At 49.9% G+C, this 26,074-nt stretch overlaps 4 protein-coding genes across 4 annotated transcripts; 2 read left to right on the top strand and 2 right to left on the bottom strand.

The window, feature by feature from the left end:
• Nucleotides 1-5,071: 5,071 nt before the first annotated feature.
• Nucleotides 5,072-5,617, bottom strand: LOC113146999. The gene has a single exon (XM_026336025.1). It carries the CDS (start codon nucleotides 5,615-5,617, stop codon nucleotides 5,072-5,074), a length of 546 nt encoding a protein of 181 aa, XP_026191810.1.
• Nucleotides 5,618-6,967: 1,350 nt separating this feature from the next.
• Nucleotides 6,968-11,437, bottom strand: LOC34621798. Its single transcript, XM_026336024.1, has 3 exons — nucleotides 8,409-11,437; nucleotides 8,107-8,242; nucleotides 6,968-7,183 (listed from the first exon to the last, which is right to left on the bottom strand). The coding sequence occupies exons 1-3, from the start codon at nucleotides 11,435-11,437 to the stop codon at nucleotides 6,968-6,970; spliced, it is 3,381 nt and encodes a 1,126-aa protein (XP_026191809.1).
• Nucleotides 11,438-13,580: 2,143 nt separating this feature from the next.
• LOC34621797 lies at nucleotides 13,581-16,227 on the top strand. Its single transcript, XM_026336023.1, has 4 exons — nucleotides 13,581-14,025; nucleotides 14,197-14,620; nucleotides 14,844-15,327; nucleotides 15,595-16,227. Exons 1-4 carry the CDS (start codon nucleotides 13,581-13,583, stop codon nucleotides 16,225-16,227), a joined length of 1,986 nt encoding a protein of 661 aa, XP_026191808.1.
• Nucleotides 16,228-18,634: 2,407 nt separating this feature from the next.
• On the top strand, nucleotides 18,635-25,439 carry LOC34621795 (sodium- and chloride-dependent betaine transporter). The gene is made up of 16 exons (XM_026336022.1): nucleotides 18,635-18,749; nucleotides 19,392-19,516; nucleotides 19,792-20,286; nucleotides 20,525-20,648; nucleotides 20,938-21,131; nucleotides 21,430-21,583; nucleotides 21,751-21,988; nucleotides 22,205-22,310; nucleotides 22,559-22,663; nucleotides 22,935-23,024; nucleotides 23,206-23,310; nucleotides 23,462-23,585; nucleotides 23,810-23,988; nucleotides 24,293-24,527; nucleotides 24,740-24,861; nucleotides 25,035-25,439. The coding sequence occupies exons 1-16, from the start codon at nucleotides 18,635-18,637 to the stop codon at nucleotides 25,437-25,439; spliced, it is 2,916 nt and encodes a 971-aa protein (XP_026191807.1).
• The last annotated feature ends 635 nt before the right edge of the window (nucleotides 25,440-26,074 follow it).

Here is a 26,074-nt window from a genome sequence, read left to right as displayed (position 1 = left end):
ACTAGAAGGGTGGAAAGAAGAAAGGCACATGGCAGCCCTAAGGCCCGGTAACGCATATTCGTGGGAATTCCTTATTTTCTCGCAAAATGGAAAGCACGTTAACACCAAAAAACATAATAACAGACGGGAAGCAAGGGCCCCCAAGCGCCCCAGGGTACCGCTCCTACGGGCAAGAAACCCATGGAAGCAGACACTCGACGAACGAGAACAGGAAAAGGGGGGCAATGGAACAAGCTAAGATAGCCCGAGTTGTGAATAACTTATTTGGGAAGGGTCCATCAGGGATGGGCTTGGGAATATGCAGTTCAGTACAGTTGTGGCTGTACCTGAGAAGCCTGGGTCGAATCTCAACCGGCAAGAGTCAATGCTAACGGAAATGAGAGTACGGCCTTACTCAACCTTTGGCGCCACGAAATTCAGTAAGGAGTAATTCTAAGATCAGCAAAAGAGAGGATAAGCGGACACAAACGAGAAGACATGCCACAACTCGCGGAAGTCAACGATGCCACGGCACGCCAACCGACGTTGGGGGGGCCCCACGACGCCCTCGCAAGTGCCGCGTGCAAGAGGGTAAGCCATGAAATTTAGATGTAGCACTCTTTAACATGCTGCTTACTTTATGTCTCAATTTATTGGCCTAAGAGATCGTCGTCTACATATATGCTTCTGAGGTAAGGTGCGCACGCTGGTTCTTATGATGCAATATTCATGATAAGAAGGCCTTCAAGAGCGGTTTGATTCTCCATTTTCTCAATACATCAACATACTAGCTACCTTTGCATCTCTCTTGAGTAGTGTACCCTCCGATAGCGGCAGTCTTCCTCGTAACATAATCCTGGTGTTCCTCGAGCCACCACTCCTTTTGAATGCCGGGCTTTGAGTTCCACTTTTTCATTCGCAAAACAGCCCCACTTGTATACTGCCAGCAGAGGTCTGAAAAGAGGTTTGGAGACGTCCGCACACGCATACAATTCGCACACGTATGAACAACATAAATCAAGGCTTTCCCGAAACCTAAAAAGACAAGGAGCTTGTTTAGTCATAGAATAGACGAGTAGACGTGTATGAAAAGACACAAAATGCGCTTGTTATAACGTGGGAAAAAGAGTTCACCACAATGGTCGTGCTCAGTCAATGGGGACCTCAATGGGTAGAAATGTGTAAACAAAATATTAGGGCCGTCGAAACTGCACGATTGGCTATGGCTGGGTGCTGATGATGATTGTTAGCAAAGTCTTATTTGCTGCGTGTTGAACAAAGACAGGCGGTCAATGAGTTAGCCAGTTAGCATGCGGGAGAGCTATGCAGTTCCCAGTGGAGCCTGAAGGCGTGTTGAAACCAGGCGCGCTCGTTAAGGAGCTATTTGCTGCATCCTTTCTGTGAGGTGACACAATTTTCATTAAGGAATGCGCTTTAAGCGGCTGGCTGCAGAGTGTCCAGCTGTGCCACCCCAATCCTACAAAGAAAGCGAGCAGGATGTCTGGAGAAGAGGCAGAAGGTTCTTCGCTACGGCAGTGGGATGTCGTAGGTGGCCGGCACCGCACAACCGTACACAGAGAGGAGAGAAAATGACAATAAGTATTGTAGAGTGAAGCAGGGCAGGAGCTGAGGCGGGACCTTCTGCAATACCAGAGTCAAAAACATCAGGGGTTCCATCATGCCATATACTAATAGAGAGGAAGACCCTCTTTCCTTTGCATAAGGCATAAAGGCAGAGGCTGAAGCGAAAGCAGTCTAAAAGCTTATTCCTGTGTAGTGATCAATCTGCCACTAGAATGGAACGTCAAGAAGTGTCCGCTGGAGATGGAGAGCATGTAGGAAGTAAAAGTGTAGTCTGCTTTCGGGTAGGTGGACGCGAATTGAGGAAAAGGTAGCCTTCTAGCAAAAAGGGAAGGGCAGGCTAGCTTGAAGCGCAGCGAAGAGGAGAGGCTGGCGTGTGAAGAGCTGAGTGTTGGCAGAGGGTTATCTTCTCCAGCGGCTCAGCTGAAGGGGCTCACTCTGTGCAGCTAAAGGAAAACAGCCAGAGAATCCGAATTGCGCAGAAGAAGGCGGAAGGTTGATTCGCTACGCACAGTGGTTTATACAGGGGATGAGTTCCTACAAGATGTGCGCCCGAAAGGAGAGCCCTGCTTCTCGCTGCGAGCAAGGGGCAAGCACAGACACTAGCCTGGAATGAAGCAAAGTAGCCAGTGGATACTAAGGCACAGGAGAATACTCAAAGGTGACAGACCATTTGGGTCTGATCGAAAGCTGCAAGAAGAGCAAAAGGATCATAGGGGCTTCCTCTCCTATTTGTAGGCGTGGACACTGCTGTTGACTGAACTGTATTCCGAGGGCTTTGAAGCGTCTGGGGGAGTTGACGGGCATGCCTCCTAACGCACTTTTCGCACGCCATTTTTTGTTCAGCTGCCGGTTCACTGCACGCTTGGTGGAAATCTTTGTTTATCTCATACCACTTCACAAAGTGTGGAGTGCTCTCCTGCTGTCACCTTTTCACGTTGCTTAAACTGCTCATTGCAGCTCATCTGCTAACGGGCTATGCGACGAGAGGGCTGTAGGAGGGCTGCCTCGAACAAAATGCTCATTGTTCTGCTGTCTACTATCAAATTTGGTGTCGTTGGTGCGCTGAGGCTGAGGGCGAAATTTCGCCCCATCACCGCTGCAGCAACTGTTTGCATGCTCCCTAGAATGTCTAAAATAGCCTTCGTAAGGCTGCACCCCGCGTAGCAGTCTCAGTGGGGGTACGTTTGCAGCCACTAAAACAAAAATATAGCCCTAATGCCCTCAGTACAAAAAGCCGAGATAGCATCATACAGCTGCTGGTAGTACTAATTTTGATACCTCCGGTGCCTGGAGGTAAGACCACGGCCTTTGCCAGTGAAGCTGCTTTTGCAGGGACTCTTCTCTTTCGCCATCCAGATCCAACTACCCAGAATAGCATGACGAAAGTGCTGCTCGTCCACATATCTTCATTCGCTGATCGTTGTGCAGTCCGTTGTGCATAAAATGCCGCAATTAATAAAGGGCCGGAAGATCGCCTTCGACGAATATGCATCGCTGGAAGGGGCTACCAGCTGGAGATGGAAAGCGTTATCTTACTTGAACTTTTCCCTGTTATGTTGGCTGAATCCAGGTGTAACGGATGGTCTTAGTGAGGGCCTTGAATTTTTGATAGGGCGTAATATCGCTTGGATCCAGATGAATCGAGGCTGCGAAGGCCCTTATGCAGTTCAGGCTTCTTTGCCCCTCACTGCGGTTTTCACGGTCATGGGCCATTTATCTAGCTGCTGGCCACTACAAGACGCTAACTGTGCAGGTAGCGCTTTACCTTCAAATAGATACGCAATGCTTCTAGCACTCTAAAATGGGTGACTGTCCACATGCTGCCCATGTTTGTACACTGCTTGTCTCGGTCAAGGGTCTCATACACCAGTAACTCCAACTGGATCCATGTTAAGTACGGGAGTTGACAATTGAAGCCACCTGAAACGGCACATAGGCAGAAAGAAACGACTTAGAGAACGCGCATGAATAAAACTTAAAGCGTAGCAAAAACCCCTATGACTTTATACTAATAGATTACCCAAAAAAGTACTTGACCAGTCCAAAGAAACATATTGCTAAGCATTAGGAAGCAAGGAAATGGATAGAAAAGGCGACAGACACACAGCAGAAAGACTACAATATCATACCTTGCCTATGCTATTCAACATTCTATATCTAAATCATCTTTCCAGTTGAGAATCTTGCATCAGTACCGTCTCCTTATCCAGGAGTGGTAATAGTTGACCGACTCAGTTGCACAGACTACTAGTGCAACTGGAAACTTCATACCGTTTGATAACTACTGCTATATGTGAAATTTTCGAAAAGGGTAACATGTGCTCCAACACCGCATACCGAGTGACTGCTAACGAATCGCTAGTACTGCCCAAAACTACAAACGCGACCTCTTGGATTATACAAACTACAGCTCACGCTTGCGCGTTACCCCAAAACTCGAACTCTGCAGGCTAGAGAGGCACTAGAACCTATGCCTCAAGTCCATTGTCTCGCATACAGCAGATAAGAAGTCCGGTGCAGCCTTCTGATCGACAAAGATTGCGGGGAGGCGCGTGACTTTGTAGGAAGACTCGAAATGTTTCCGCACGTAGGGCGCCAGGCGGTGACCCATCAGTTGTACAACGAACTGAAGTAAGATAATGCAGCGGACGCGCAAGCACACCCAAAAGCCTCCGTGATATGGCCGCTCACTCCATAAACAAACAGTGGAAAGATCATTCCGTTAAATATGCTCTATTGGGGTAAGAGGGTTAATAGAACCAAAATTTATGGTTACGACTGAGGGTTCATCTGAGCAGACGCAGTTGGCGTGAACGAAAGACCTCGCTCTATCTCCCCCCTGAACAACTTATGGTTTCCCATCAAAGGGTAGCGGCGACAAGCACAACGCAGAGCTTATTGCGAAGCGCAAGATAGAAAGATGAACAACGTAAGGTAAGCACTGAGCAGTGGTAAGTACATGATGCACGAAAAAGCGAAACACGATGGGCACAGCAAGTAAGACAAGACCCATGCAATGGGAGCTACATAACTAGGTAAGAGAGGAAGAAGACATGTGACCATCTTACGGGTTTTCCTCCGCATTCGGCGAGTTTCTTGACGCCCGCCATGCAGATCACGCAGGAGCTGCACAACAAAGAAACCAGGATGCACGTTGTTCATCAGAATAAACTGAATGAATAAAACATCAGGACCCTGAAGCATGAGCAATTCCAAGAGAAGCACGTTTACACTCGCAGTTTTGTTAGCCTTTGGCGTTCCCTTCAGCAAATCTTGACGCCCGACCGACCATAACATGCATCCACCATGAAGAACCGATTGCCCAAACGAAATACCAGTACAAGCACCATACGATAGTATAGAAGTAGGAGAGTCCCCCAGAAAATCTATTTACGCTGGCCTGATCACTCATTACGGACAAAGAAAGCCAAACGCGCACTTGTACAGCTGCGATTCAGCAGTGCTGCAACTTTTCCTCTCCCAAAGACACGTGGATGAAAGTATATGCCTAGCCAGCGTACTCATTCAGAAAAACTACCGTCTTGTGGGCAGCCAAGATACTATCAACGGCAGAGGGGACATCTTCAGGCACGAGTGTGGGAGGAAACACGGAACCTGCCGTCACGACCCCTCTCTTATACTCCGAGATAAAAAGCGCAAAAATACTTAGTAAGGCGACTGCCATAAGGAATGCTGGGAAGAGCTGTAGCACTTTCATTCTGCTGATGCCTGTTTTCTTGTGAGCCTCTCCATGTTGTAGGACGCTGTTGTCCTTATGCTCCCGAACCGTTCCCTTTTCCCAACCTGGAGAGCGTCGCCTCGCTTCAAGCTGAGCACGAAGCAATTCGGGTGATGGAATGGCAGAGACTCCTCCTGTTCCTGTAGTATGAGTGACCTCAGTTGGAGGGGGAGCCTTTGGCGGGGTGAACGCCTCAGAACTCATCTCCCCCCTAAGTTCAGAGGAATGTTCATCTCTAGTGCCCGTCGCCGCGCTGACTGTTGGGATACTCAGAAAGAGCGAACAGATGCAAGACAGCAGTAGCAATAGCCTCATGGCCAATGCTGGAGAAAAGCTGCACCGTAATTCGCGTATGTGTTGCACGCCAAGGGCAAGGATGGCTCACTCCACCTGAGGAACGGGATATGCTGCTGTGGAAAGACCTCTACCATAAGGGCCTTTCAAATCAAAATATGTTGCGGATATTCGGAGGATTGGCTCCTTCTAAGAAGGACGCCTAGAGTCGATGCGTTCGGACTCTGGATGGGACTGTTGTATCTGCAAACTTATTGAAGGAAGTAAGGAAACCTTCAGCTCCAACGCAGGTATAAAGCGCGGAGATATCGAAGGAAGGAGTGTGGCGCTCCAAAAACGTGGGAAGAGGGAAAGAGGAGGGCGATGAACGCTGTCCGCAAGAGGTGATGCCTGGGCTGCAAGGCTGCTGAGGAACAACTGCATACACCCCTAATATCTGTGCGTCAATAAATTAAACAAGAAATCGAAAGAGTGCATTGGTGAAAAGGGAGACAGAGAGCTCTCACGTCTAATAGGTCAAAATCATTGGGGTGGGGTCAGGGAAACAGCCCCGTCGAGAGCCACTGAGAGATGTTCTACAGATCCGGAAAATACTCGTCTCGATACTGCATGTGAAGGCTTGTCTTCTCCGTTATATAGCCACTTAGAGAGTATTCTTATGAATTTTAGCTTGTTTGTTCTTGACTTAGGTGGCGAAGAAGGAAACATTGTACCGGCTGGTGTGCATTACTGAATGCAACCCTAATGGTAAGACAACGTTTGCTAGTTAAGATAACAAAACAAGAGAGCACTTTTTTTCTGCTGATGATAGACTACGATGAAGACTCCCGAAAATGGTCATCTAATCTTGTTTATTTGCTCAGTGTAAGAAAGTTTCTTTCCCGTTGCGCAGTGCATGCACGCCTATGCGGAGGGGCACAAGAAGGCGAGTCACATTATCTACCCAAAAGTATTCATTATGCCACTACCAAGCTCTCCATGCCTTGTCTCCAAACTAGAGGGGCCACCTTGCGAAAGCAGCATCATCCCAAGGGCCTTTTCTCCCTAATGCCGGTATACATGCGTAACTGTAGATGCACTAAGACACCAGCACCGTGAGTAAGTCTATTCACTTCGCCAAAAAGCGCTGTATCAGCCGATGCGTCAACGAAAAATACAAATGTCAGGTAGCACGGCACTGCATTTGTCCTTTGTACCTCTGGGAGGCGCTGCAACGCTCTGCAGGGGCAATTGCAAATGGGACAGTTTCATAGCTCAAGCAAAGAGCAGAACCTAATTACAAATTCTTCCGCCGTTTGAACTCTAGACAGATATGAAGGCTGGGGGTGCTGCCCCGCTAAAGGCAAACAGAGAGGAGGGGACGAAGGTCGTTCACGAGGGAACAACGAGGGGCATTGTTATTGCACTACTGGCTAAACCATCAACGGCCACGAAGGGTTCAAATTGCTTGCAGGCCTGACACAAAGAGGCATACTCAGCGAGAACACACTCCCGTAAAACCTGGGGATCAGACACAACCCCTTCGTCTGCTGAAATGCAAATACTGACAACCCCTCCGCAGGAAAATGCAGATACGCCTACTCCCACCTGCACAAGCACAAAATTCGAATAACGGCAGCAAGTGTAATATACCACTTAGCCATACAAAAACCCATGCAGCTATGGAAATGTGAGCCTCTCTCGACTGCCCATCATTCGCATTCTCAATATAGGGTCTGCTGTCTCCATTTTTTTTGTAGATGCAGTCATACTGGTATTTTTTATGCTTTGCATTAGCTCAACGAAAACATCATCAGCTGTGACGACCAAAGCTACGGGTTTCTGACACTTTGGGATGATTGAGGGTGACAAAAAACAGTAAATCCTGAAGCTGAGGCAAAGCACCCTCAAGGTGAAAACTTTAAGCCGTCAGCAGTACTTGCCTCTCCTGGCTGAGGTACCACGAAGTGCATACTCTGGGCGCGGCTGCAGTGGACATATGGCAACGATGCAGGGCCAATGACGCTGCTAAAAATAACCGAGATCTGTGAACAACAGAAGCATGCTACAAAATACTTGAGAATTCTGAAGTGTCATGCAAATCAGGCTCTAAGAAACTAGACTGCGATCATTCTAGAAAGCACGGCGAAACGCCTAGAGTGTTTCAACAATTATCTAAGAGCGGAAAGACGGGTCAGAAGGCCCGTGTGGGCTCTTAGTCCGCGCATTGTCAATTATATTTGCAAGTAATGCATAGGAGGACGATTATGCTTGCTGCAACCCTTATGCACTTTAACCATAAATGCTTAACATCACGTAAGTGGGCGTGCAGACACAAAATGTTATTTCCTAGACAAGTACACTCGGGACTGCAACGACGCTTCCCTAGGAAGAATCGCCAAATAGTCGGCATGTGTTTATGAACTCGCTCAATGTTGTTCACTAAAAATATTTCATACAAATTTAAAACTCTACTTCGCCCTCGATTTGTCTTCTTGTGTGCCAACCCATCTGCAATTTGTACTCTTTACCTTGTGTGTAAGCCGGAGGAAGTAAGCCATGAGCAAGTCCGGCCATGTATTGTACAGCCAGTTTTCTAGGCACATCACCATGGGGATTGCGAAGCTCTGAAAGGTTTTCCGTATTGCCCCGTGGACTCCAAGCATCCTGAAGAGCAGAGCACTTGATGCGCGAATGGATGTTTGGCACTCACGCAACCGAGAAATTTCACAATAAGCAGTTAGATACGCATACTGGTGGGGGGGTGGATTTATTGAAGACGGCTTCTGAGTGCAAAATGGTTTTATGACGAGTCTGTGGGTGTGGCAAACACCTTTGCAAGGAATCTCCCTGCGAAGTAACTGGCATCTGGAGTACAAGCGACGCAAAGCGGTTTCGAAGATCCTTGGCTTCGTGGTCTTGCCGGCGGAGATTTACGGGAATAAGGAAGTTTATTTCCTCTTTTAGGGGATGCTTGCTTATAGCTCGAATGCTACCCTCCATGCTTTTTTCTTCGTTGCTTGAAAGATTCTTTTTCATTTTTTCTTCGTAACGATGGTACCCCCCGACAATGCATGCAGCGAATATGTCATTCAGCGTGACCCTCAAGGTTTTTGCGTTGCTGTGCTCCTCTCTGACCGTGGGTGTTTGTGCGGTCGCACCAAGCGCACCCCGGTTACCTGCGCTGCTACACATTGCTTTATCTTGTCCTGCTCTCGACTGCTTCTTGTCCATCTGCTGCCTATCTTGGGTGGCACTGAACGGCTTGATCCACTGGAGCAGTCGTCTCCCAACTGAGCGTCTAGTGGTGGCCGGCTGAGTTTCCCGCTGCAGCGCCAACACAGCAGCCAGTCGCGTCTTGAGGTCCTTAAGTTCTTGCAGAGGAATGCATATTGGCTTGGCTATTCTTGTCCTACGGGCACTGCCGCAGCGCGGCGTCTCCAGTAATTCATCATAGCTCATTAGCAAGGCCATTTGCGCTGCATAAAACGGTATTTGTAACGCGAAGCGAATCGCCAGTAGCACCTTCCAAAAAGTATTCTGGGGGATCGCACAGACAGAGGAATATGTTTTTAATGGCGAAACTCCAGGGGAAGTTTTCGAGAGTACGCCTTCGTCTCTAAATTGCAGTGCATTTCGATCTTGCATCTGGGCCTTGAATGTATCGTTTGTTGTTTCGTTTGCATCGGCGGCTGCTTTCGAGGAAGTCACCGAAGCTGTCCAGATAGTGCTGGTGCTCGCGGCGCTTACTGGGCTCCCAACTTTTGGTGTTTGAGCCGCTTCTTCAGTGTTGTCATGAAAAACATCGTTGTCGCCACTAGTATCCGCTGAAACGGTGTGTGACAGCTGCGAGGCTATAGCAGTCGCGGAGCCCTTATCAGGCAAACTTGCCGCGCCCATTACAGAGACTGTCTGCCCTTCATACTGCTGAGCACTTGTGCAATCATTGCAAGGTACTGCTGGGGCTGCACATAGAAAGTCCCTAAGAAACATGCGCGTGATGGACACCCCATCCCCCACTGCGTGGTGCATGCGAAACACCACCACACTGCCAATGCATTCTTTCTCCAGGCTTCCAGCCCCATCTCGGGGGGGCAATATTACATTTTCTATCAGCAGAAACTGCCAGAGGGGCTTTCCAGGGTCCAAGGGCTGAGCAAGCGCTTCGTTCACAAGGCAGGTGACGTCTGCTTCGTCCAGCAGACAGCTGCAATCGGAGGCAGAACTGCAAGAGCACAGCTTCTGTGTTTGGCTCATTTCCTTGGAGTCCGCACTGCCTTTACCCACAACGAAACGTTGATCGCGAAATGATTCAAGGCCTTTCCTTGTAAGTTTCATCACATGTTGAGACACTCGAAAACCTTCCTGTCGAACCCAGCAATATCTGCCCATAATGCGCTGTACTTTTGCAAGTAGCCGGGGGTGCGCAAAAGCCGAGAGAGGCAGACGCCCAAGTGTGGTATCATCTGCGCTGCAGTCAGCAAAGCACGAAAACTTGTCCACGGGCTTTAAGAGGTTCGTTGTAATCGCTGAACAGAGATCTTGCAGGGTCAGCCTTTCGCAGTACGAGAAAGCAGTGACAGCCATCCACGGCATTGAAAAAAAGAGCTTTTCTTGACTTTCCATTAGGGATAAAACTTCCCTAGAGCCAGTGAAAAAGCTTGATTGAGGCTCTACAACACTCTGCCCCTCAGCATGCATCGGCTGATGGAGGAAGGCTTCAACATCCTTGGAAAAAACATACGGACTGAACCATCGCACGGCTGCTTCCCACATCAACAGGCGTAACCGACGTAGCACAAATAGCAGAATCAAAATTGGCCACAAGAAGCCATTGAGGCTGCACAAAAAACCTAAGCTTAAGAGGCCCCATGCCAGCCAAATTAGCAGCGGGTGCCGGCGAGCGAAACGCACAACCGAGTGGTCTAGATGATTCATAGCTACCCAGAACGTTTTGCTGAGTTTGTCTGAGCCATGTGACCCGGGTAGCTGCTGAAACGGGCGTTGCCCCTCGGGTGGCTGCGAGGGAGCACCCGATTCTTCCCATTTAGCATAAAGCGTGTGTATCTGCTGGCTTGACAAGGCTTGATCGTTGATTGCGATAAGACTTTGTTCGTTGCGGCTGCCTCTTCTTATCTTGCAAGTACTCCTGGGGTGCTCGCTTTTCGCTATCTGCGTGCAGCGCCGCGCAGTAGCGAGATGCATTCCAGCCAGCACACCGGACGGTGGCTCTAAGCGGCCAGAAGTCGCCGAATCGCGGCTTCTGAACAGTGCCATATCCCAGCAAAAAGGACGAGCCATGAACTCCACAAGGGTTAAGCATGCATCTGCGGTCTTGTACAGGTACGACGTCCTGTAAAACCGCATAAAGCCATCAGGCCTTGGACCACATTCCCGGCACAACAAAGCCCCCCCTAAGTCGCTGCATGCCCGACAGTACAAATTGCAGCTATCGTCACCGCTGGAATGTGCACTGTGAGGAACACCCCCACAATTTCGCCACGGGACACGCCATACCGGGCGCTTGTCATGTGAGGAAGCTGTAGCCGTGGGGCTGTCACATTTGCAATGCATGCAGTCTCCACTGGCGCAAGCTGTGGGGCTTAGGGCTGCGCTATTGGACACAACAGGACACAGCCATGACGGCCCCCCGTCGCGGCCCTTACTGCGGGGCTGCATGAAGGTGACAAGTTCATCTTTACTGGCATCAACTGAGCAGGGATTGCGGGTGTTGAACTGTTGTGATGTGCGACTGGAAGTAGAAAGGTAGCCTTCACGTTTGTGAATGCAATTACACGCAATGGAATCGCACTCATATGGGCTTTTTTCGCCTTGAATACGGCGGGATACTTGCAGAAACATGATAAATTGGCTCGAAAGACAGTGGAGTCAGTGAGTTCTCCCTCGGTAGATGATGTGTCCGTATTTTCAAGACAGTCACCCACTTCCCGAATCACAGCTAAGGTGAGCAAACACTCAGACAATCTAGACAATATCCGTCAAAAGTGGAGAGTGTGGACAAGCCCAGCCAACCTCTCACCAGCCAACTGCACCGCAGGTAATTGTTACAATTTTTGGAAGCTTCCTGCCTTCGCGCAATAGAACAACAAATTTCAAAGACCTCAGTGCTTGCCTACGCTTGTGAACGAGCACTATGCTCCTCGCTCAGCGTGGTTCCACTCTGGGTGGCCTCAATTTCTCAGCTTTCCTGCTGCCCTGGTATTTGGTAGTCCACCAAACTCTTTGTTCCACTGGGTTGTTTGTGTGCAGCAACAAAACCAATGCATTTGATCCTTTTCGGAATAAGCCTATGAGGCTTCAAAAGAGCTGTAGTTCTCAGGAATGGAGGATGGCTGCCTTCGTAAACTCTTGGCAGCCAGAGCAGGCAAGGAAAAAGAGACAAAAATGGCTTCACTGTAGCATACAGCCACGCACAAATGTAACAGTAGTCAATAGAGGCCAACTTGATAGCTTGTTAAAGGACGTATTTCAGAGTGACCAAGGCCACCATCACCCCTTTGTTTCTCAGAAGCCGGAACAAGCCTCAACGATCGTGCTCTGCTCGTCCGGTGTCAGTGAAGATATGACAGGAATTCGGCTTTCCTACGCGAAGAGTTACGATAGAAGTAAGTTTTAAAATAGCAAGCACGCTGAGAATCACCGTCCATAATGCAATTCATTCCGCCCTCTACGTCTGTTCGGCACTGGTGCGAGGCTCCGTCACGCCCAGCGCCTGCCCGGGGATGCCACCATAGGGCTTCTTGCAACCTTTTTCTACGACGAAGGTGATATGAATACGCTGTAAACACAAATAGCCTGGCACCAACCGTGCCTAGTTCACCTTCGTTCTTTCTTAATAGTTTTACCGCCATGTGCAACGATAGTTTCACCAAGGGGATACGCAATAACGATGCATAAGCTTCATAGTGAGTGCACTATGTGCCCTGAATGCCAAATAACGGAATCAAAGGTATATGCTTGAGCGTAGGACTATTCTGAACGCTCATTAGGTCCCTAAAAGGAGGATTTCGCCCGCAACAGGATGTTTGGTCAACTTACTGCTGCATGAAAGACACCGCAGATCGGGAGATTCGTACACCCCAACGCTAAAAAACATTTAACAAACGCTTCGTGCTCAAATCTTTGTGCGTTGAACCCTGAATTTTATCTGGAGAATCGTCATTTGCTGCGCCGTTGCATTCCTGTTCAACTCGCCGCCCGACGCAGTACTGGTGTCTTGCTACACCGCTCGCTGATCCGACGCCCTTGTTTTTTGCGGCCCTGAGTTTTTGTAGTCTTATTGCACATGATAAAAGGAGCATGAGATCTCGAAAGCCCAACGTTGCTGAAGCTTATGGGGGAATTGCTTTAATAAAAGCTGTGGGAATTATCGACATGCCCGGGCGCAGGAAGAGCAAATCACAGCCAGAAGCCGCGTTCTCCTCCTTGAAATATATATGAAGCTGTGCATGTTATATCATTTTTCTTAACTAGGTAAATAGCCTCATCGTCTCCATTTACACCACAGCATCTTCAGGTGGACCAGGAAACTGTTGAAGCGGAGCTGCCCCACACGGGGGAGTAGAGCTAACCCTAGTAAGCACAAGCCAGCAGTTTCCGTTGAAATATTATGTGCACCTGATTTAAACAAATTTTCAATTATTTTGAAGAACTCCTGCCCCTGTCACGGCTCGGGGGATTGCATTCGGGAGGCCCTGCCCGATGAAATTACTACGTGGCGTCTCCCAACCCCGACAGGAAATATAAGTCGTTCGCAGATCCTGAGTCCAGCTTTTCCTTATACATTGATACCTTACCCAGGGGCATGCAATTCGCTGATATTTCTTGGTAGACGTGTTGCCCAAGGTGTTGTGGCGTTGGAGCCATGTGGAGAAAGCTGCTAGCCGCTCCCCAAATGCGCAAACGTGATGCAGAAGTCACGTGTGACCCGCGAAACTCTAAAAGCTCAAGCAGAGAGGCTGGGAATGAATGGGCGGGGGCCACCATGCGGCCTCTGCCTCTAGCATTTCCTACAGCCTCTTGGTCTTCGTACTACCCTAGCGACTTAGAGAACAGCTATGATGACGTGTCCTCCAAGTCCTATCAGTTCGGTAGCTACTCTCATTCTTATGAGTCACCATCCCAAGGCTCTTCGGAGAGCTCTCAAACGGCTACATTCCCCAGGCTCGCTACCGCCCTATCGCTCCCAGCCAGCGTGGCGCCCGATACGTGTTGGCCAGAGGGCAGTCGAACACAGCTCAAGGTACGCCGCAGCTTCTGGAAGAGCCCAAAACCTTGGAAGTGTGCTGGAGGTAGAGAAAGACGCAACACCACACGAGCCAATGCGCTCCTGTACCTAGCATTGACGGAACCGGCACTCTCTACATCGGCGCTATTGGTGACCCAGCAAAGAAATCCTCGAAGTATTGCACCACCCCCTGTCAAATCAAGTGGGCTGTACTAAGCTTTGGCCTTTCACTACTCTTCTGAACCTGTTTGCGAATTTTAAAATGCTGAATTGTCTCCGCATTGTGCGCTCATGAGAGTTTCGGAGGAAGCTTACACGTGGGGAGTCCCTCACTGTCTATACTCTTCGCGGTGGGTTCGTCGTGTGTGCTCAGAGGAAGCCTCGAATTCAAACGCTTTCTCGTTGTTTTCACTTCTCTGTTTTGCATGCATCATGGTCTTCCTATCGCTGGCTCTTGGGATCGCCGTCGGATGTGCACTTGTGAGATCGCGACCGTCTATGGGAGCGGTAACTCTAGCTGTTTTACCCCTGAGCAGTCTAGAGGCCAGTGTAGTACAGGAGTCTCAAGATATATTTGGTGCTAACGGCATGTCTGCATCTGCGTCAGGAGATGCCGCAGTACACACCACTGACAGTGAAGCAGCTTCCAAGCAAGGGCAGCCCGAACAGCTGACTGAAATGCGCCCCAGTACTTCTGATAGCGACCCTCAGAAGAACGTAAGCAACGGACTGGCCACATTCGTCTTGGAGGTGCTTCATACCCAGCCAAAAGCTCATGAGCCCTTCGCTGTGCTTAGCGGGGGGTTCAGACTGCTACTGTCGCTTTACAATCAAAGTAAGCTCGTGTGATGCAAAGCGGCAGTGGCAACATACAGATTTCAAAGCCCTCCAGAGAGCTTTGGAACTACCAAAAATGTTGGGGTAGGGTCAACTATCCATTAGGAACTGAGGCAGAGCTGACTTTCGAGCGTATGTGATCCTTCACTCTTAAGTTGTATCGTACCTTGTTGCTGGGGGCGCAGGTGCTTTCGGTGGGACGGAGTCAGGTGTCTCCATCCTGGAATATATTCCAGCCCCACTAGCGGGGATAAGACCAGAAGACGCGTGTTTCACTCCATATTCGACTGGGTTCGACAAAGTGCTTCCCACCTCTCAGACCGCGGATCCTGAGGCTTCCCTTGTCGCTGGAGAAGAGTTTGAGGGTACAGGAAAACGCCATGAACTAGAAGGGGATTTAGCCTCGCCCTTTACGGTAAAGCCTCTAGATGCCGTCGCCACGACGGCTACGGCGCCAGGCGGAATGGCCAGCTTGGAACACCTCGGACCTCCATTTGAAGCACTGCCAGATCTGCAAGACCTCGTTGGCGGATCTATGGTGGCGTCATTCCGCCGCAGTCCAGACCACACCTTGCAAGAGCTTCTACATGTGTCGGCAGGAGAATCTGCCAAGATGCTGATGATCCGGGGCTCCTTTCTACCTCTGCATGGAAACTCAATCGTGGCTGTAAGCCAGATCAAAATAAGCGGCCGTTACAAAGTTCCCCTTGCTTTTTGGTACCACGCACACCATATGCTTTCGTGCAGGTTGGCCTCAAGCACCCAGGTCTGAAAAAATAGTCCACTCCTGCATGGCTGCTCTGGTCCCCACTCTAATGTGCAGTCCTTACATTGCCCCTACTGCGCACCATGATGTTTTTCCGACTATTCGACCTGCATCATCGGTGAATATCTGGATCTCGGTTTGAAACGTGCGTTTGGTGACTCTGCTCAGCACACACTTGCCCAGCTTTCCAGCGGATCGAATCCGAACGAACCAGGGAATGCCGAGGCACAAACTCCTGGTGCTCGCCCTCTGCCTCCCCGTACACTTTCTATGGCAGCAGACGGCAGCCGTGGGCATCCAGTGCGAGGCCGTGGGGGATTTGAGGGAGAAGCGAATGAGGTACAAATGACAATTCCAGATGGAGACGATATCGATGGCCGACGTAACGACCAAAGGGCAACTACGTTGGGACTCAGTTCCACAGCAAGTTCTGAAAAGCCATTAGGCTCTCCTTGCATGCTAGGCAGCAATCTGAATTGCTCATCGCAGCAAGCATATAAGGGGCCAGACGACGCATCATCAACAGGGACCAAAGGCCCGCATTTATTGGCCGTTGCATTTCATCCTGTAGTCGATGCACAAGGTAAAGGGTTCCATTCGAAGGAACTTTGGGTAAGCGTTCATCACAGAGTCAGATCTCGCCAGATGTACGAAGATCTAATTCAGGACTGCCGACTGGGACGAGTGTACGTGCAACTAAGCGTTGCTCTAGCGTATTACTCCCTATTTTATTGGAAAGATGTGGAGAGCCACCGGTTTCTCCCACTTGCCATAAACTGTGTTCTTAAGCCGAAGATTTAAGCTCGACCGTAAAAAGGGAAGCAGAGGATGTTAAACAGAACACTTCGCAGCACGAGTCCTAGATCCAGCAAGCTTATTTTACGAAGCTCCCTTCTGTAGTAGAGACGTTTGATGACAGGCACAGGCACACATTTGCACGAAGTTACACGAGAGCCCGAGGAGGGCAGAGAAATCTTGTGCAAGGACCACCCAGGTAGTGTACAAGGGCATGCTCGCTGAGGAGCAGTGGAGAAACACAGATGAGAAGCAGGGCAGATAGCACGGACTTACTAAGGAACCGGCAGAGGGAAGGCTGGACACAAAGCTCTACATAACTCAAGTAAAGCAAAGCTGAGGCGAAGAAGTTCACAATCTCTGACGCTCCTGGTGGCGCATACGTGCTAAACATCGTTGAGGCGAGTAGCATAGCCGGTGGTGCAAATACATAGAGAATTAGGGGCCCATTGTTCACTATGCAGTAACCTAGTTTTTAATTTGAGACATCTTGAATGCTCTTGCTTCTGGATACCACGGCTTTGTAATTGCTACACGGGAAAGGTAAGGAGCTGCTCCTTGCATCGGGCAACGTGCGGTCACTTCGAAGGCACAGGCCTACGGCTGTACACGGCGCCACCGCCATGCCACGCTAGCTGGATAGGCGTTTCGTTTTAGGCCAAGTTGTACACAGTAGCGGGCATTCAGGCGTCCACACAGCGGGGATGACGGCCTTCGCCGTTAGTAAAAACGAAAGACTAATGAGGTCCAGTTATTCCCCAGTGAGGCCCTGAATGGGGTAGTATAAGCATGGTTACATCATAAAGGAAGCTCAAAGACCTGGTAGAGTAGGTGTGAGAATACTTTTGCACCGCCCCTCCTTTTGGCCGTCCAGCGGGGACCTTTGTGTTGACCATTTGGCGAGTTTGTGTGTGAATGCCTTTTCACTTGCCAACTCGCTCTAAAACCCAGAATGAGAAAGCGTTCTTCTTCAAAGCTGCGCAGTCGCCGCCTCGACGCGGCAAGCGATGCAGAAAGGAAGCTCTTTTCCGCCTGCGTGGTTGCGGTTCGGTGGAGTAGCCCGAAGTACATCTCCGTTTGGTGATGACGAAGGCATGACCTGCTACGAGATGCAGCGCCCAGAAAAATAAAAAAAAGCCTCCTGAAAACGATTACGGAAGCCCCCAAAGTAAGCAGGCTAAACCAGCGCACACTACCACACAGCCCTCCTTGAGCCACAGCCCCGACAAGTGGCACGGGCTATGGCCGAGACAACTCAACGGGTGGAACTCTCGAAAAGAACAAATGGTAAAGGCTTTCGACGCTTCAATATCCTTCGTTACCTGAGCAATTCTTAACTTTTCCCGCTGCAACCAACGGCTCGTGCCGTACAGATTCCGGTAGCGATGGCGTGGAGTTAACAAACCTCACCCGACACCACATTGAACCCTGTAATCATGAATGAATGATCCTTTGACAGAAACTACACATGCTTGCCAGGAGCCGAGCTCCTGCCTCTTGAGGATCGCTCTTGCCGCAGCCTTCAGGGGGCCTCGGTATCGGCTGTTTCTACGACCCAAAACAGAACTTCTGCGTTCGTTCCTTTTTACACCCAATTCTGGTCAGAACAGGCCATGCCTGAAGTTTGGCTATGTATTGTTTCCACCAGCAGGAAGCCAGCTCTTCTTGCGATTGCAATTTGAATCGTATGGTCTCAACGCCCTACGCACCGAAATCCCCGTCAGCGTCGTAACCCGCCTTCTCACAAGTCTATATGCAACGTGATATCCGCGCCTTCAGCAGTGCAGCGGTCGAATACACCGGCGTATGCGAACTATCACGTGCCGAACGCCACTGCGCCTTCGCAGGCCTCCTGTTTACTCCTTTCCCACCCCCCACTCGCTTCCCCCTTTTTCCACCAAATAAATGCTAAAATGAGAGGAACTCCTTGTGGCTCCCCTGAACCTGCCGCACTGTTTGCAGGTTAAGTGGATAAGTACCTCGGTTTTGCGATTTATGAGTTCAATCCTCTGTCAGTTTTAATAAGTACCTGCCTGCCGCTGCGGGTAGCAACACTAGTGCAGCGCCAGAATAGTCCACAAACGAGGTCTCTCTTTTCTCGGATGTACACTCCGGCCAAATAATAGGGCCGCAGCGACGGGCAAGAGGAGTACCTTGCCTTGACTACGGAGATAGACTGAAGCGCCGAGGCTTCGGTCTAACTACCCTTATCATATAATCTTTGATATCGGTGGCATGTCTTGGCATTGGAACTCTTGAACTCATCAGCCATTTTGCGCTTCTGAGAAGCGTCTCTGGAATCAGGGGTTCAACAGTGTGCTTATCCCGTGTGAAGGCTGCATATACAGCAAACAGCTGGCACGGGCGTCGGACGCAGTGTCTCTATCCGGTGGCTGCCTCTGCTCTGACGGAAATGCAGCGCCTCCGCACAAGTTTCAGCCGGCCTTCGGCCGGGGATGTGGGAGTCAGCAACTTGGAAAAAGTTGCATCTTTGCCTGTCCAGGCGGGAGAGCAAGGCGATGAGAGTGGTGAGGCTGCGATTTCTCTCTTGCTTTGGGGTGTACCTGTGTTTCGCTACTGGATGCTTAGGCCCCCAGTGTAAAGCCAAGGATGTGGCTGCGTTAATGATACCCTCCATTTCCGGAAATGGGGGAGTGGCTTTTTCTTATTAATGGGGAATATGCAGCTCTGCCAAGACCCGAGGCAGCCGGACTTCTTGGGGGTCTTCGTGTTGTGCAGAAATGAGGCTTTTATGCGTATTGAACCTCTCCATTCTGTAGTGTAGCATGATTCGAAATGTCGAGACAGCCTCAAGTCTGTTTTTCGGCGTGATTAGAGGAGCAGGGTTAGCATATACAGTGTTCAAACCAGTCTATTTCTCCATCTTCGCAACTGTGGATGTAGGTGTCGGCTCATGATGCACAGCCATGACGTCTGCCTCGATAACGGAGGCTTTCGTAGCTAGTTTTAAGGCGATTTATTTTTTTGTTTGGAAGGAAGTTATCGTGTGTGCGCTAGAACGCTTATTTGAGGGCGGGACCGTTGGTATGCGTACTCTTTTAAGCGAAGGTTCAGTAGGTGGCTCTTGGACGATGCATGCATTCAGTTGTTCCCCTTGCTGCTGGAAGCTTGCATCTGAATTGGGTGCTTGGCATTTCTGCTGATTTCAGGTCCTGAAGATGTCACCAGAGAACTGGCAGCGGCAGCTTCAATGGCTGACATGCCACATGAACTGCGGCGGCAGCTGTACCACGAAGCCCACGCATTCAGGCATTCTCCGCTCTTCACACAGAAGGTTCGTGCCGTCTTCAGCACCGCTCAGTGATGCTTCCTGTGGCCTTGATAATCTCTTTGCGAGGGAATGCTCGCGCATGCACCTATCATGCGACAGGCTCGCTGGTTTCCAAGGCGGGGCGCATGCACTTCCAGTACGCTAAATTACGCAGATTGCGTCATGATGTATGAAGGATTTTCATACACGGCATCAACTGTAGCTCGACTGTCGACGTTGCAATGTTTAGAGTGCGATCTTGCACTCGGGCTTGCATGTTTTTTTCTCGCCCTGTTCAGGTGCGAATGGAAAACAAGATGGATGAACATGAACTGTTGCGTGTCCAGCTTGAGGCGCTGGATTACCAGGAACAAAACGGAGTTTTGTTGACGGAGGGCGATTTTTATTACCGCTATCCCCAGTCTTTTGACCCCTCAGCAAGACCTAGGCTAGACGGAGGGGACGGTCAGCCTGAGTGGTCGTCACTCAAGCAGCAGCTAGCGCCAGGCCCCACCCTGTCTGTTATTCCGCAGACTGGAGGGCAAGCAGGCGCTCTGTATGGAACCCCTGAGGCAGAAACACAAAACCAGTGGCAGAGTTGGCTGCAGAGACAGAGGAAACGCGGCTGGTATACGTCAACCACGCTGGTGTATTCGACGCTCTTCGGCGCGGTGGTGGGGGCGTCCAATTTTACGACGTACTGGCAACAATTGCAAATATGGAGGAGCTCAATGTTCCTCCTGCCATACCTCCTTTTCCTGTTCACTGTCGGATTACCGACTCTGCAGCTCGAGGTGTGCCAGACAGACACACGAGCTCAGGTCATCTAACGTCTCTTTCCGTGTGCCCTTTGATTTCCTAAAAGACACCACTTCTGCCACTCTTCCCTCGCGTTTCATGCTTGTTGGGCCGTTGGCATGGATGTCTGAGGCTTGCGCGTTAGTCGGGGCCTTACGGGATTAGCAAGATCTCGCTGATGGCTAGCTCTCTTGCGGTGTTGGTTTCCGTGTTTACGTGCTCGCTTTTCTTCAGCTCGTGCTTGGAAATCTCCTCCGTGGAGCGGCTATCAAGCAAAATACGCAGCTTAGTCGATGGCTTGTCGGTTTAGGGATTTTGCAGGTGTTGACTTCAGTCTCCTTTGTTATTCTCACTGCGGGTGCGCCGCCTGTTCCCTGCGTCAGCAAATATTACTTCCAGCCGTTGCGCGATCATGCAGAGTTTGTGCTTTCCGATGCATGCATAGGCCATGCAGCAGCCCTCAGCTGTCAAGGACTTTATCCAGTTGCTGAAGTGTGTGTCGCCTGGCAGTCCTCTGCACGGCATGAGACGTAGCGCTCGCCGCGGCTTTTTATTTTCATGGAATTCATTGGCTCCATGTTAGGGTGCGCTTGGCAGTACACGTTTTCTCTCCGGCTGTGTTCTGCCGTGCGAGTTTTTCTCCGCAGTCGTGAGCAGCCAACTTTTAATTTACTTCCTTTCAAGCTTCTCTAGGCCTCAGCCGTGGCAAGTCACAGTGAGCGACATGGAGCTTTGTAACAGTTTTCATGGAAAGAGCATGGATTGCAACGCAGCGGGGCACGGTGTACTTTGTTCCTACGTTCCCGACGCCAGTGTCTGCATTGCCTCGCCTACGGGCAAGGTGCGCGCTAAAGTTACGGGTCCACGCTTTGGTATCCGCTAAAAGCTGAACATACACCATTGCCTGGCAAGCAGCAACCTCTTGGCAAGTAGTTGCCTCTTACAAACCAAGGCTTGTGCACTGATCATTTTACGTAGAGGGGGCTCTGGTTCTCTCGTGTGATGGAAGGGTCATTTATTGGGTGTCAGCAATGGAAGCAAATGCGCAATATTCCCAAGTCAAAACACGCAGCTGTTTCTTGCTCTATGTATAGCATAGGATCTTGTGACAGGTACTGTTTCTGGATATTTCTTCCCAGGCAACACTTTACTACTTACAGGAATTGCAGCCGTCCACCGTTAATCCGGACTTAGATCCTGACCTGCTGCGGCCAAAGGCCTTGGCTACACTTGCCTTTGTATGGCTGTACATCCTCGCATATATGTGGAGAGGATTGTTCAAGGCGGGATTCCGTGAGACTTTTTGTTTTCGCTTTATTTGTTCCCTCTGACTTCACTGTCAGCCAAGCAACGAGCCAGCCTATGTACGAACTCGGCAGCGTCTCATGCCTGCTTCCTAGCTTCGTACACAGTGTTCGCAGTGCTCGATCATTGTTGCTGACGCTGAATTTTCGCTGCAGCATCGTCCATTCTTATGATCATTGCGATGGTCCTCTGCGCCACGCTTGCCGTTGTATCCTTCTTCGTCGGGGCAGATGGCGGCGTGCACGTGGCCGCAGCTGTAACTGCGACTTTCGACTGGCGGCCACTCATCCACGGTTTCTTTGATGCAGCTTATTCTGCTTCGCTAGTTCGGCATATCTGCCAGGATCTATGTCTTGGATGCTGCATTATTGGCACAATTACGAGCTATACTAAGTCAGTAATGGCATTCTTTGTATGTAGAGTTTTTCTGGATCATGTGGCCTCCTGTTGCCATGCTTAGAAATTGAAATAACACAAATTTTAACTGGGAGAAATATATCCGCCAATATTGTGCACTTCATGGCAGCACGTACTCGTATTGTGCCAGTGTACTCGTCACGCAAAGCCCCTTTGGTTTTTATCGTCGATTGCGTTCATTGTCCACTACAGGATCGGCTTCAACACGTACCCAGGCGGCCTTTATACATGCATCCTTGAATTCGTGATGGCTTTTGTCCCTTTTGTGTCTCTGCTCTCCATTGTTGGAAACCTTCAGGTATGTCCCAGTAGCGCACTCGTGAATGGCCTTCCAGTTGTCTGTTCGGCCAATCAGAGGAGCCTTCTGGCGCTCTATAATGCCACATAATGATGGCTTTGCCTTGTCTACCCGCCTCAGAAGTAGCACTCTTCTTCGTGTCTGTTAGGTTGCTGCAGCTCATGAGGCCCCTTATCGCTTGCTTTGTGGCTGTGCATGGAAACTCCTCGTTATGGCACGGACTTACTGTTGCGTTTTGCATGCTACAGGCAGTAACTGATATTCCGCTGGTCGATATTGTGAGGAAGACGGGCAGTGCCCCTGCATACTTTGTAGTTTTTCCTGCTGCATTCGAAAAAGTGTCTTCACCCTACGTAAGTTTTTGGAACGGATGTTCGTGACGCCTGCTGTGAGCTCTGCACTGCTAGCTGCAGGGCGTCCCCTGCGCTCGCAGATGGAGACGCTCGAGGGACTACCTCCTTGCTGCAACGCCTTGTCAGTTGCGGACTGCCGCTTTACTAGAGAACTGTGCTGCGTTTCGCTGCCGTCGCGCTACTTCGTTCTGGACGGCTTTTTTCCGAAGATCGAATTTTCGGCGGGAGTAGTTGTGGCATGTGTTTTTCTGATTCTGTGCCTTCTTTGCAGCTCTTTGGACTCTTTTTCTACGGCGGCGTTTTCCTTATCAACACTCAGGTTGCAGCCATCGCAGTTCATTCAGTATTCAATGCTGTCCTAGTGCGTTACCTGTTGTAAACATTTTATCAACCGTGCGACTATCTGTTCAACGCATGCAAAGTGAACCGGAGGGGACTGAACCAATGCTTCATGGAGGCAGTCTGCTGCCTTCGATGTGATCAGACTACATTTGTGGATAACTAGAATACTTTTTGAAACTGTGCACGTTTTATTGGCTCAGGAGTCACGTGTTATCAACAACAACTGGCGGCGGGCCACAAGCACCGTGATTGTAATCATTTGTTACTGCATCTCTCTTCCCTTCTGCGCCAACAACCAACAAGTTGTGAGTCTACATAGTTGCACCTCGACGGAGCACTGTCTATATGTTTCAGCCAGTAGCCATCGGTGTGCTTTTGTTGCCGCGTAAGCTGTTTTTGCCTCTCCAGGCCTCCGCTCATGACACGCTACCTATTCTTGTTGTCACGTGTGCTCAGAGGTTGGAGTACATAGTGTACATCGTAGAATGGCTTCTTGTTCCAATTTCTGTTCTCTGTACCACTTTCTATGTCGGCTGGGTAATGGGGTTTCAGCAACAATCAAAGGTCGTGGGTCTCAAAGGTAAGCTTACCAGCCTACGAGAAATCGTTTCGATGTAGCAGGCGAGCGCTTTATAACTCAAGAACATTTGGGCTCTCTTCTGGCTTATTGCCATTTAGCATTCATAGGTTTTCTCTTGAATAAACTGAAGTGTTCTGGCATCTCGCGGTTCTCTACACATTGCTCATGAGAGAGTGCCCTGGAGTTTTAGGAATGTAGAGTGCACGTGGCGGGTTTCATTGCAGCATGTATCCTCTTCGGTGGACTCTGCCTCATCGTGGGGGCATCGTACATCATTGCAGTATTCTGCCACCAGGAAACTGCCTTCTTACCAATTTGGATAATGGTGTTCGCTAACGCCGTCATTGCGATTGTCGTGGCCCTGCTTGTCAAAGATCCCGACTCACAGGCCAAGACTTTTAAGGTGTGCTTTTTAGTGCCTGCTTTTCATTTCATCGCTTTGGGGCAATCTACTCTAAAGTTTGCACTTATCGTTGGTACCAATGCTTCCCGCAGTCGGCTCCGATCGCTATTATAAGCTTGGCCCTAGCGTTGCATGCTGCAGAAGTGGGTAGCGGACGGGCCAGCAGTAACCAGTGCAGGCGCTGGTGCTGCAGTTCTTGCTAGCTCGACGACTTTCCTTTTCCGTGAAACAGGTTCCGGATACCACTCCGGAAAAGCGTGTACAGGAGCTTCATGCAACTGTGATGGCCCTTGTGTATTTTCAGGAACGCTTCCTGGCGTTGTATCTAGGTGGCGTGCAGGATCTGGGCAACGAGATCTCGCGAGTCACTCTGTTCTTTCCACAGCACACCATTGGTGGCACATCTGTGCTAGGTGTTATACCAACGCTATTTTGTGGATGCTTAACGAAGCCGTTTTTCATATTCCGTCCATCAACGTTTTGGTGTGTATGCATCAAGCACCTCGTGCCTGTCGTCATGCTAGTTTCAATTGTTGATGGTAAGTAACACCTGGGGAAAAGGTAGTACAGTGCTCCCCCCATAAAGCAGTGCCTAAACTACCCTGTACTGTCGTACTCATTAATGTGTCACTTTACCGAAATGGCCGATGCTTAACGCCGACGGAGTAGAATCAACAGCAAGAGAGAACGACGATTGCTGTTTCTCTGTTCACTGTACTCAACGCCAGTGTGTGTGAACTTGGTTTTGTAGCCTGCCAGCATTTTGACATTAAGTGGGAATCGATGCAGCAGTCACCAAATATGAGAAATCTCGGTGCCGCCTTATTGGGAATGGGAGCTGCTTTCCTGTTAGTAACACCATTCCTACCTAAAGTAAGATTCCCCGTAACAAAGGATCGCTGTGGATACTTTCAAAATATGCTTCCTGCGTAGCCGACTTCACTGTGCCTCGTGGCCATCACGGTGGACTGCTTTTATGGGATAGTTCATTCAGTTCCTTTTCTACCGATACATGGAATTTCGGGACGTGGCGGTTGTATTTGCAGGTCCGCGACTGGGTTAGGCCTGTGGAAGAGGATTACATGTCAACTTCAGCATTTCCGAGCCATCCGTTTGTGCCGTGGCGCCGAGTAACTCCATTTTCGCTTATCCCTGCACTATTCCGAGAGCACCTTGCCCGATCGAAAGAGCCCGCGGCCAGCGTCAAAAGTCTCATGCTCGACTACAAAAAACAGAAGTTACCATTTATGCCCTCCTTCGCTCGTGAAGGGGGTGCTGGGCGCTCGGAAGCGGAATTTGCATCTCAGCATCAGCGCCGTCACGAAAGGAGCTCGGAAGTTCAGACAAGGAAGCAGCCAGGCCAACCGCTTTCCTTTGCCAGCAAGTCGTCAGAGAGCAGTGAGACCTCCCATCATGATTATGCAGCTATGGATGCGACAGCGCATGTTTGAGCTATTTTGCCACATCTATAAAGTTGAAAAGAATGCTGTGCTGACGCTTGTGATGTCTTGTGCACGTCTTCGCAGAAAAGCAGTGAAAAAATGGGATTTAGATCAAGATTTAGCAACGATTTTTTCTCGAGGGAAGAGTTTAATATGTCATACAAGCAAACGATGCATAGAGCGAACACCTACCTATGTGCCTTGCATCACAATGGCACTGCTGTCTGCCGTCGCGGCTACATGCAATGTGTAGACTTCAACGGCGGCGAACTTCCTTTCGGTGGCTCCACTGAGTGCCGGTGCCCAGCAGTATACCAAAATTAGGCTGCTGAGAACAATATGTCAATACCTATGCTGCCCGCTCCCCGGACGGACCCGCATCGCCAGTGCCTTCGGCAGCAGGTTCTTCCAGCAATATTTATTGTATGTGTGAAGTAGCTATGCATGGTTACACACTCAGTAAAGCCTTTACTGCAGCACATCTGCATTAAGGTTACCTTGCAGCGTCAGTGACATTGTTTTTCTGAAGTTTACCATGTAAATGGGGCGCTGGCACTACAATCATGGAGCATTTGGTGGGAATCAATGCAAATATACTTCACAGGGACTACGGGAATTTGCGAATCAGTTCGCGATGGCAAAAA

Source organism: Cyclospora cayetanensis, unplaced genomic scaffold, assembly GCF_002999335.1.
Source record: "Cyclospora cayetanensis isolate NF1_C8 unplaced genomic scaffold, CcayRef3 CcayRef3_contig_9, whole genome shotgun sequence".
In the NCBI taxonomy this organism is placed as follows: domain Eukaryota; phylum Apicomplexa; class Conoidasida; order Eucoccidiorida; family Eimeriidae; genus Cyclospora; species Cyclospora cayetanensis.
Note: the sequence above shows the minus strand (reverse complement) of the source record. Positions and strands in the feature narration are given on the sequence as shown.